This window comes from Dryobates pubescens, chromosome 22, assembly GCF_014839835.1.
Source record: "Dryobates pubescens isolate bDryPub1 chromosome 22, bDryPub1.pri, whole genome shotgun sequence".
NCBI classification, from domain to species: domain Eukaryota; kingdom Metazoa; phylum Chordata; class Aves; order Piciformes; family Picidae; genus Dryobates; species Dryobates pubescens.
This window is the reverse complement of record NC_071633.1, coordinates 17584265-17596307: the sequence shown is the minus strand read 5'-3', so window position 1 is coordinate 17596307 and position 12043 is coordinate 17584265. Positions and strand designations below refer to the sequence as shown.

The following is a 12043-nucleotide window of genomic DNA, read 5'->3' as shown; positions in this document are numbered from 1 at the left end:
AGCTGCAGGAATATATTTTACAAGTTATTACCAGATTAGTTTTTCAGGTATCAGATAACAATATCAGGTATCAGATAATCTGGGCCCTATAAGGCACAGGTGTTTGGCATTAGTAGTTCAGTTTCAAAAGAAAATAGCTGTGCAAATGCAATCTCCCCACATCAATATTCAGTTGTGATTGCCATTGGTGTTCCCACATCCCACTGCAGCTCCCTCTGCTTGTTGAGTACCTCTCGTGGTATCTGCAGCAAGTAAAAGGATTTGCCCCTCCAGAGGAAAATTGATGGGTGTAGTCTGCTGTGGCTAGTTGACCTTCCTGCCTGGTATGGAAACCATGAACTGAATTTGTACACGAGCTGCAGTCTCTGCTCTGGGTAGCTTGCCCTGGGGAGGAAACCTTCTGTCCTTCCCCAGTAAGAAGCACTACCCATGGAGCCATGGTTTAGTTGTCAGGAGGTGTTAGGTATTAGGTAATAGGTTGGACTTGATGAGCTCTGAGGTCTTTTCCAACCTCTTTGATTCTATGACTTGTTCAGAGCTGCTCTTTTGTGAGTGGTTTGATTTGGTTACGGGTTTTGTGTGAGGAGGATGATGATAAATGGAAGGGAAACTCAGTGAGTTTCTTAACCAAGTCTAGATCAGAGTGGCAGGAAGGGAGGAGTGTCTGAAATTCTCCATTGCTGTGGATTGGGAAATAGCCAGTTAGTCTGTTTGACAGGCAGTAAGAATAAGAAGAAAAACAATTCACAGGGGAAAAATCTTCCAAAGAGTGGAAAGATTTTGCGAGATAATCTGAGCAAGAGGCATGTCTTTGGCTCAGGTACCATCTTTCACACTTCTTGTGCTGTTATGGGTGAAGTAAATCCCTTTGTTTTATTAGGAAAATGTAGATGGACTCTCAAAAATAAAGGAAAAGAAATTCCTGTTGCAGTTGAGAGTTTGCATCTTTGTTCTTTGCCCATTACTCAGCTGAAGCATTTATGTGGTTTGAATGTTTATAGACTCAGTAACAGGGAGGATTTACAAACACTTGAGATCCAGCTGTAATGATGCTAGCTTGATTTAATAGTTCTGTTTTGATGAGGATAAATGAGTTCACTTTTCTAGTGGGGTGCATTAGCTTTTTGACAGCCACAGCAACAATAAACAACTGTAAATGCAGAGACCTAATTAGGGGGAGGCTGAAGGAATTGAGATGAGCAAACTCTATTGATCATAACTGCCCTGGATTTGACTAAGATACATAAGAGTTGGCAGCAGTGCTTTGGCAGTGGGTGCCATGAGATGGTTAATGACTGCAAGGAGATGGTTAATGGCTGCTGTTGATTAAGCAGTAATGGGTTTAGTGTTTGTGGGAGTGGAGGGAGGGTAGATCAAGTTTTATAGGACTTTTCAAAACCATGCAACAACTAAGTGGAGGCTTGCTTATTCAACCAGAAATATTTCAGTATAGTTCTGTGGATACTCTGTGTGGGATACCCTTCCTGGCCTCTCACATAGTCCTCTGGTCCTGCTGGTTGACACAGAACCTGATACTCACATTTAATCTCCTTCTGAGCTGTTCTCTAGCTCATTGGCCATAAAGAACTTTGCTCCTAGACTATGAATTTGTTTAGCTTCTTTATCTCTCTGTTGTTTCTCTTCTCTAATATGTTGCTTGTTGACTAAGACATGATGTTAGAAAGCCCAGAAAACTAACTGTAAATCATATCTGGACACCTGTCATATGTTCAACCCAAAGCATTTTTGGAGAGTCCTGAGAAGACAGCAGTTGTGCCAGCTGTTTTATAACTTCATATGTTAGGGATCAAGCTGAAAATCTTAATGCTTTCAGGGACTTAAGAAGTCTGCAGAGGAACTGTTTCCAAAAGCCTGTAGTGATAGGATGAAGGGCAATGGTTTGAAATGAGAGCAGAGTGGATTTAGATTGGATGTTAGAAACCAGTTCTGCACCATGAGGGTGGTGGAACACTGCAACAGGTTGCCCAGGGAGGTAGTTGAATATATCCAGGGATAGGGCCTCAAGGTTGATGAGGCTCTGGGCAACCTGCTCTAGTGGAGGATGTTCTTGCTGACTGCAGGGGGACTGGAATAGATGACCTTTGGAGGTCCCTTCCAACCCAAAGGTTGATTAATGCATTGATAATTGTCAGGAAAATGGCATGAGACAGACTTAGCATCTAACTCCCAGCAATTTCTTTTCATTGACCAACCATTAAAGAAGCCCAGTTTCCTCCAGCAAGGTGACATGCATGCCTGATGAAGCAGCCAAGACTGTTAGTGTGTGTGCAATATGTGATAAACCCCAGGTTTGTAGCATTTTATATTGACTTCAAAGACTGGTTAAAAAGTGCCAGTAGCCTACACAGAGCTCTTGTGTTGACACAAGTGTGGGGCATACTTTTCACTATACCCACTTCAAATGAACAAGCACATCAGAGGCAAGAAACACAAATGGCTGCTTTCTAGTGGCAGCAGAGAAAGGAAAAAGGCAAAGCAACTGGAGATAATCCAATCAAAGCAGGGGATGCTGAGCAGCGATGCAGCTTGCACGCTATTATCCAAGAGGAATTCCAAAGGAACAGTGGATCCAGGGGTTATACTTGGATGCTCCAAACATTTGTTACTAAATTTAAACACATCACCAAGTCTCAGGCTCCTTGAGTGAGAATTGTTATCAATGCCTTTGCAGTATACACATGGATGTGGTTTTGTACTTAGGTTTTCCATGCTATCTAGTTCCTTCCAGTTACAGCAAATAATCAAATCACACACAAAAACACCTAGCAGGGCAAACAGCTTGTGAGGAAGAACAGTCTATAGAAAAGAGAAACAAATCTGATCTTGAATTCAAACAGTGTGGTGAAACACAAGAGTGGAGTATCATTTCCACTGTTTTAAGTGCAGTTTGCTTTGTGTCCTTCTCCAAACCATAAAAAACTGTCCCCTTCCCAAAGAACCTAACTCTGCCAACCACTGATTTGAACACATGCTGGCCAAGGAGAACAATTTACTTCTTCCAGTCTAAACTGCTGAAGAGGTTAGCAGTTTGCTTTCACAGAGTTCTAAGAGTTTAGAATCATAGGGTTAGAAGGGACCTTCAAAGGTCATGCAGTCCAACTCCCTGCAGTCAGCAGGGGCATCCTCCACTACAGCAGCTTGCTCAGAGCCTTGTTGAGCCTCACCTTGAAGATCTCCAGGGATGGGGCCTCAACTGCCTCCCTGTTTCAGTGTTCCACCACCCTCATGATACAGAACTTGTTGCTAACATTCAGTCTAAATCTGCTCTGCTCTAATTTCAGACCACTGCTCCTTGTCCTGTCACTGCAGCCTTTGCAAGTAGTCCTTCTGCAGTCTTCTTGTATCCCCCTTCAGGTACTGGAAGGCTGCTGTTAGGTCTCCCTGGAGCCTTCTCTTCTTCAGGCTGAACCCCAGCACTCTCAGCCTGTCCTTGTAGCAGAGGTGTTCCAGACCCCAAGCATCATTTGCATGGTCCTCTTCTGGACCCAGCCCTTCATCTTACCCCATGCTTGGCTCTCCTGTGCACACACAGCATTTTCAGGGCCTAAATTCCTGTTCTTCAAATCAAGTAAGGTCTTGCCATTGACTGAAGTGGTGAGGAACTTGCTTTAGGACTAGAAAAACCTCCTCATCTTTGCCTAACTGTGTGAGTGGTCAGTTCCTGTGCATTGCACATGCACCCACGCTGAGGGTTCTCTCTCACTTTCTCCTGTATGAGTACTTGTAACACAATCTTGAGGTACTCTGCCATTCCTCTGTTCACAGCTGTCAATAAACCCAGGAGTCACCACCACTGGAGGTGTTTAGGAAGAGACTGGATGGGGTGCTTGGTGCCATGGTTTAGTTGATGAGATGGTGTTGGGCGATAGGTTGGACTCGATGATCTCAATGGTATCTTCCAGCCTGGTCTGGTCTGGTCTGGTCTGGTCTATTCTATCCTATTCTATTCTATTCTATTCCAGAATTGTCTGCTCTCAGGGAAGTCTCTAAAGCAAGAAAGGACTCTTAGTCCTGAGATTTAAGAACATAAATAGTATTTTGTAGCCTAGATCCTTGCCAGTCTGGAAACTTAGTGTCTCTTTGATTCAGTACAAGGGCAATTAAAAATTGAGTCTTAATTTTTGCAGACTCACTTCTCCTGGCTCCAAGCTGCCTTTTGGCACCACACTGGAAGGCCACAGCTTCACAGGGTTGTAGCAGCTGTGGTCTATTTGTTACTATTTGTCTTGCTATGGGTTTATGCCACTTCCAGTGTTCCTCTGGATTTAGCTAGAAATACCTTCCCAGGACTGCCAGTTACCTGTGAGTACAAAAAGTGTACAAACACAAAACATTGTTTGGGTTGAGACACAGAATTTGGGCCCTGTGTCACAATCCACAGTAGCTGTAGTGGTGCAGGAGTGTTGCTGTGTTCCCACTTTTGTTTTCTCATCCAGATGGAAATATTTTAACAATGTATGTTTCTGTTCAGTCTGCTCAACTTAAATGGATGGAAGCTTCTTCATGACTAGTTTTGAGTCTCTTCAGGATGTATTTGGGGTTTACAAATCTTTGGGGGTTTGTTTTGGTTTGGTGTTTTTTTTCCTCCTCATTAAATTCATAGAATTGTTAGGGTTGGAAGGGACCTCAAGGATCAGCCAGTTCCAACCCCCCTGCCATGGGCCAGGGACACCTCACACTACAGCAGGCTGCTCATAGCCACATCCAGCCTGGCTGCAAAAACCTCCAGGCATGAGGCTTCCACCACCCCCCTGGGCAACCTGTGCCAGTCTCTCACCACCCTCATGGGGAAGAACTTAGTCCTAACATCCAATCTGAATCTACCCATTTCTAGTTTTGCTCCATTCCCCCCAGTCCTACCACTCCCTGACACCCTAAAAGTCATTGTAGTGCTCTTCAGGAGGGCAGAAAGGAAAAAGAGATCTTAACAAGTTACTGTTGATGATTAAGACATCAGTTTACCCAGTTGTACTGGAGTCTCTTCCAGGGTCATGTGTGGCAGAAGCTTTGTACCACACATCCTACAAAGACTCTGAAGCATGGGGTCTTTGCAGTCTCTGCTGCTTGCATTACTTCTATAACCATTACAGTCATCAAAAGCAGACATTTTACAAGCTCCTAACTGATTTATCTCAGCTAATGAGAAAAAAAAATACAGAAAGGAAATTAGCTTAGTGCAGTAAACCTCCAATTTTCAGGCATTTTGGTGTTCTCTAATGGAGAGTTTGAAGTGCAGCAAGGTTGGCACTGCTTTAGCCTGGAATGCAAGCCCTTAATTATGGTTTTGGGCCTTTTCAAAGGAGAATCAAACCACACATTTCTTTGATAAGTCTTTTTCTGTTGCTGCATACAGTTTTAGCTCGGTTCAGACCATGAGCAGGGATCCCGCTATGGTTTAATGGGAATAACACATGAGTGTGGAGAGAAAGCACCAGTGACTGGAGGTGCAATGATTTTATTACCCTGAGTATCAGCACACTTTGCAGCCTTTTCTAAGCAGCTGTTCTTAAGGTAAATTAATACCTGGGGTCTCTTTACTTCTCCCCAACTTCAACTACCATAAAAGAGCTTAATGTAAAGCTGTTCACAGCTTATCTCACCCGATTGCTATGTGAAACTTCTAACACAAATGCTTTTATGAACTGCAGCCATAACACACTAATCTTCTGAACTTCCTGACCCATAAAACGATGATTATTACTACATGTAAAATTCATCTGCAAATATCCCTCTGTATTTAGTGTTATGGGTATTGTGTTGCAAAATCCCTTCTCCTTTGCGGCGTGAGGGCTGCCAGGAAAGGGAAGGACGATGGGGCTGTAGATTGGTGTATGGAGAGTAACACTGCACCTTAATCTTGTGATTTTGGTTTTATTTGGAGCTGGTGATTCAACAGATGGGATGTTCAGATTCTTCTTCTTTCCTTTTTTTTTTTTTCTTTTTTTTTTCCCTGGGTTGCAATTTCAGCTTTGATTATTTTTGGAATTGGAATATTTCTGGCTGTTCTTATTTACCGTTAGCTACAAGTCAGTCGCTGATTTCCTGTTCAGCTCTGTAGCAGATAATTAAGAAACATCATGTTTGTGGGAGCTATTTTGATGAGAACAGGAAGGATGTGAGAGATTAGAAGAAGCTTTGCTGTTCCAGTTATGGTTCTTTTAAGTATCTGCAGTATCCAGGAGTTATCTCTAGTAACTATTCCGTGATTAAAGTAATGGATGAGGAGCAGTTTGCAGGGTTTGTTAATGAAGGAAACCAGTTAAACTCAGTGGAGGCAAGAAAGGTTTAATGAGTATCTTTGCACTCACTTCCATTGTGGATAATATGTTTGGTTTTTACTTTAAAATGTGAATCTTGTCAAATCTTGCTTGGTGCCATGGTTTAGCTGATTAGATAGTGTTGGGTGATAGGTTGGACTCAAAGGTCTCTTCCAACCTGGTTAATTCTATTCTATCCTATCTGCAGCGAGGATGACGACATCTGCAGCTTTGCATTTATACACATGGACCTCATGAAGGCCATGGGTTGGCTGTGTACTCTAGGGTGCAGGCACACCAAAAAGCAGAAGAGTCATGTTGCTCTCTTTTATTCACCACCAGACTAACTTAATACAGATAATTGTCCAGCTGAGGCGGCCGGGGGCAGGGGGAAGGAATAATTAAATGAACAGCCCCCTTTTTTTCTTTTCTTTCTTTGTTTTAAAACACAAACACTTGGGCTCAGTGATGCTTTTCCCAAGCCACTTTTATTGGTATTGTTCTAAATTGCAACTTGTCACATCCACCAGCCTCTAAATTACTGACCCTTTGTGTTGCTATAGTAACACCGCGGCCGCTAAAATATAGACTGCGGCACAGAAAGGCAAGCTCAGACTGCAGCTCGTTTGTTTGAGGGTTTTGGCAGCAGAGGATCTCCACAAGGTCTCTATTTTATAACCTTTGAATACTTGCATTTTGCCTCTTTCAACCAAAAATATGGTGTTGTGCTAAAAGATGTTTTGCATTCGAGACAGAGCGCTCAAAATGGACAGAGTTTGTAACTATGTGGCCAGAGCTGATTTCTGACTACTCTTCCCTTCCCTTCCCTTTGGGTTTGGGCTGAATGATTGATGGTTTTCTTGAGGTGAGGCTGAGAGGACAGCGTGGTATTGTCTTCTCCACTCCCTCCATCTGAAAGGCTGCCCACCTCCTTTCCACAATGGGATCCTTCCTCAGTAACCTGGACGACAGAAAGCTACCCTGGCTGGATTAGAAATGGAGTTCTTTGCTTAGTGACCAAATCTCTCTGTAGTAGTTAGTCTGTGCTGGTAACTGTAGAACTACAGCAAGAGTCAGTGGTTTGTGTGTGTCCCCATTTAAATAATAGAATGTGATCGACAATATAGGCTCTGCTTTGAATTTCATTCCTTCTCTTTGTGCATATGACTGTAATGTGCTGCTAATTTCATCAGCTCAGACTTTTTCCCCTAATTTTCTCTATTTTGCAGTCCACTTCCCTTTCAACTGTTTGTTCACCTTATCTGCTCACCATGGCTTTACATCTGATAGATGGCCCTTTAGCCTCAGGCTACCTTCGCAGACCTCACCCCTAACCTTGTTTTCCTTACTCCAACTCCCTGTTCCCAGACTCTTCACACATCATCTTGTAGCATTTCTCCCACCGATTCCATTCTGCTTGTAGTGACTTTGAACCATTCCCTTAGTTCTTTATCTTGGTCTTCTGCTCCAATGCTGCCTTCTATGCCCAGCTAGTCATGGCTGTCCAACACCACAACCATGTGCTATGATTGCCATTCTTCTTGTATTTCTAGTAGTTATCTTTTTTTGGGGGGGTAGGGGGAGCATTCCCTGCTCTGTGCTCATTAGCAGACAGGAGACTCCAAGAGCAATGAGCCTTTGTGGGCTCTGAGTGACCAGCTCTCCCGTTCTCACTGTCTTACAGGTTTTCTAATGTTTATAAGTTGTGTTCATGTAGCATCTAGCATAAAGGTAATTGATGCCTCTGAGCCCTGCTGCCCATGGAGCCGGTGTCATTTCCCATACTAGCAAAAAAAACCACACCTCACGTGTACAGCAGAATGCAGAAGCATCCTAGCAGAAAATATTACTGTTAGGCTAAAGTGAGAGTTTGGAATGCTAATACCACCATATAACTTTTTTATCAACTGAATTTCAGCCTGAAATAAAGCAGTGAGCCCCAGGCTTCACAACTGGAAATAAGGATCTGTGTGTTTGGTTTCTACTTGGATAAATCTTACCTATCTTGTCTCCTTTATTGGGGATGCTGGTGGATGAACTGCTGTTTTCAATACCATTTGTATTGAAAAGCTTTTTCTAACCATCCCCTGCCCACCCCCACCCAAAAAAAAAAAAAAAGAAAAGAAAAAGTTATCAATATTCCAAATATTTTGTGTTAAAACATTTGGGGTCTGTCTCCTGCTGCGTTCTCACAAAGCTGTGGTTGTTTCAGCAGTCACGTTGTTGAATCCCACAGTAAAAAGCAGAGTGGGAAATATGCTTGGAGAGATTGTAGGCTTTCAGCTGAGATCCAGTCCTGTCATTTACTACCTTCAAGTGCAGGGTTGCTGACATGAGCTTTTACTTCATACCATACGGTATGTGCTCTGGAGGCACCCGGTCTGCCTGCTTCGCTGCCATCAGGTTACAGCTTTTCACAGATGACCTAGTCCCAGCAGAAAGTCTTGACCTCTCACTTTTTCAGCACTTCAGAGGTTAATTTTGTTGAGGGATCAGATTTCTTTCTAGGGGAAGTTTCTGATGATCACCTTCCCGCAAGGCTTTACTTTCCAGTGTCTTTCAGAGCTGCTGAATGTTGAGGGCTCTGTTGGAAAACAATCGCGCTGCAAGTTGTTGGTTTTTTTTCCCCCAACTCTCTTCCTAGACAGTCAAGTTACAAGCTGTTTTATTTAGGGGGGTGTTGGATGGTAGCCTAATGAAGGTATCAACCTGCAAAATAAATCTAAGTCCCTTTGCTGGAATTCTTCATGGGCAGCAAGGTGGAGAAGTGCTTTGGCCAAGGAATATTGCCAGGTAAGAGATTTTTTGGCACTTTGTGTGTTGCGTGATACCTTTGTGTCGGCAGGTTTGGCTCTGCAGGTTCTGGCAGCGCTGGAAGCACATTAGGTGATGGAGTAAATCGGAGAAGTTTTCTCGCTGCATTATCTGTTTCATTTGACTCGCTGTGCGCTGCAGAAACCCAAACTGGTTTTAATAGATTACAAATACTGGAATGATATAATAGGAAATTTCCCATGTGGGAACTGACAACCATCGCTGTGTTTGTTTTCTTCTAGCTTAACTTCAGGATTCTCCGGGTTTTATCACTAGTTATTAGCGTCTCTCAGGTTGCAATCTACCTGGCTGCCTTACCACTAGGGTTACAGGCTTTTAGCCTCGGAAAACTGTCGGGCTTTGTTATATTTTAGCCCTTTAAGTTTGCTTTCTGTGTAAAGGGAGAAACCTCTGTGGGAATGAGCTCCCTGCAGGGAAACAAAGGCGGGTGTGAGGCTGTTTGGGGCCAGGTCACAGCCCACCGTGCACTTGCTTTTTAGGACATAAATGCAGTTCTTAGTCTCACTCCTGTGCACGTTGCTGCAGGCTTCCTGATCTGGCTGAGTACGGTTAGAAAATTTCCCCCACCACCACTTTTTAGGGTTTCTTTCAAATAAGTCTAATGGTAAAGGCTGAAATAAACCAGGAGTTATTGGTACAACTTAGGATGTTGCAATTCTATGTAATTCTGCTAGGAAAAAACCCAAACCTGCTTTCAGAATTGGTAGTAGCTGACATCTTCCCCATTACAAAGCAAACTCTTTCACTTGGTGACGGGTCTGTGCTGTAAATCTCTGAGGTGATAACGATGGTTGTTTTTCGGTGCTTTGGCTTCCTGAGGGACTGTGCTGCGCCCTGTGAGCGAATTAACGCCTTTTATTGCCAAGTTCACATTTAAGGCAGACATCAGCGTGCTGTAATGCGTTCAGAAAGACAAATTCGGGGGTGGGGGTTCATCCGTTTTCTTCTGATGGGAGAAGAGTGTGCAAGCATATGCTTTATCTTCGCCTCCATGTGCTTAGCTGCAGCTGATGCTGCTGTGGGTGAGAGGAGTAGCTCTCGGTGTGAAATCTGTGGTTTGCTGCGCCCAGGCTTTTAAAGCCTTGATCGATGTGTGTACAGTCTTTGCAGTGTGTTCTGACTAATGAAGAACTTCAGCAGCGGCTGTCAGTTTCGTGCCTGTGCGTGTCTTGCTTGGGATTACAGCCTGCAGACCTCACAGGGTCTGTGTTGGTGTAGCTAGTGGCGTTACCGAGTCAGAAGGGGTTAAAACAAGGCTGGGAACCAAAGGAGCCGCATTCTACCTGCCAGCTGCTGGAGGGTTTGGCTCTGCTGGATGTGTTTACTAGCCACCTTTCCCTGGTGAGGCTGCTCAGTGGTCCCAGTTGGCCGTTTGTGCTGGGGGAGCAGGTGGCCGAGTGGCCCTGGGCAGGCTGTGAGTGAGCCTGGTCGGGAGGCCAGCGGCGCAGGGGCAGGTGGCTCCAGCCCCTTCTGAAACCCCAATCAGCAGCAGGGAATTGCTTTGTTTCCATACTGCCCTTCGTTCTTTTCCTTTTACCTTTTAGTTACATCAGTATTGTAAGTATTTAGCTAATACTAATTTAGCTGTTTTCCTTCTGGCGTTGAAGCCCATTTTTATTGTGTTTGGGAGCCAAAGCCGGCAGCCAGGTACCAGTAGCTGCTGGTGAGCTGCTGAGCTCTTGCCAGTTCAGTTCAGCCCAGTGCTGGAGCAGCACGCAGGTGGGAGATGGGTGTTAGAAACCGTGTCTGTGTTTTCATTAAGTGTAACCACTTCTTTAAGTCAGAGCTTTGATTGTGCCTTTGTATGAGGAGGGGCTGTGATCCCAAGGGTAACCGCTTCGGGGGGAGAAGAAGGTGTAAACTGGGACATAAGGCAGGGGAAAGGAAGCGGCACCATCTGGAGTGTGGTTGTCAGAGCTCTCCATCCGCTGGGCCGGGCACGTTCTCCTCCTGCCTGGAGGAGGGAGGTGTTTGGGCTGGGGCCTGGCCGGGAGGGAGGAGAAGGCTCTAGCAGTGGTGATTCACACCTAGATCAGTGCCAGGGAACTCCTCCCCGTTCCCTTAGTCCGTTACAGCATCCCCAGTGCCTTTGGCTTGACCTCTGTGGGTTTACTCAGTCCGTGGCTGTCACATGCAGGCTGTACACCTCACAGGGATTTATTTTCTGCAGAGCACCAGAAGCTTTGTCCATAAACAAGAATATATCACTTTTCTCAACACTTCTCCCCATCTTGGAAACAAAGGATAACAAACAGAGCGTATTTTTTATGCAATAACAACTGATGACCTTATTGTGATGTGTAGACACTGATTTTCTTTCCAACTTGTACTGGTGCAAATAAGTTGGGGCTGATAGATCACATAGAAATGGCCAGGGATCATTGTCAATCCCACGGCCTTCAGAGCAGGGAGGTGATGGTGGCACTGGCCACAGCGATGCTCTGTGCACTGCTTTAGAAGCACAGTAAGACTTGAGATAGAGCAGTAAATAGGGAACACCAAAAATACGGTTTATAGGTTATGAGTCAAGAAAAAAAAGAGGGGTGGTAGCTGGATGGAACATTTTACACTCGATTTTTTCAAAGCTATCTGGGAGCTTTGTGTTCCTCGAGCACTGGGGTCGGAGGCAGTGCCTTGCCTTGGTTTCTCACCTTCCCCCGAGGCTGTGCAGTGCCAGAGGAACCATTGTGATGAACAATGGCCACAAAAACAAGTTCCACCAGTCAAGCGCTTTGCAAGTGAATACAGTTGTGCAGGCTGCTGCATTCAGCGGCTCTAGGCAGCGAAGGGCTGAAGAGCCTGAGCTGAATGTGTGCAGGTGAAGGGGGTGCCCTTGGAATTTCTGCTTCAGAGCGGGAGATGATGAGTTTCGGTAGAAAGTCGGATTGCTTTCCTGAAGGTTTAGAGTTTTTCAGACCATAAACTCCCTG

The 12043-nt window shown here is 44.7% G+C and overlaps 1 protein-coding gene across 10 annotated transcripts in view; it reads left to right on the top strand.

The window, feature by feature from the left end:
* The window catches only part of NAV2 (neuron navigator 2), a 338929-nt gene that overhangs the window by 270500 nt on the left and 56386 nt on the right, over positions 1-12043 (top strand). Inside the window, exon 1 of one of the 10 annotated variants that reach the window (XM_054171580.1) lies at positions 8850-9071. The exons of the other annotated variants lie outside the window; for them this stretch is intronic. Coding sequence (XP_054027555.1) covers positions 8974-9071 — 98 coding nt within the window. The 5' untranslated portion in view covers positions 8850-8973. Of the gene's footprint in view, positions 1-8849; positions 9072-12043 lie in introns of those variants that run through there. 10 annotated transcript variants of the gene reach the window in all.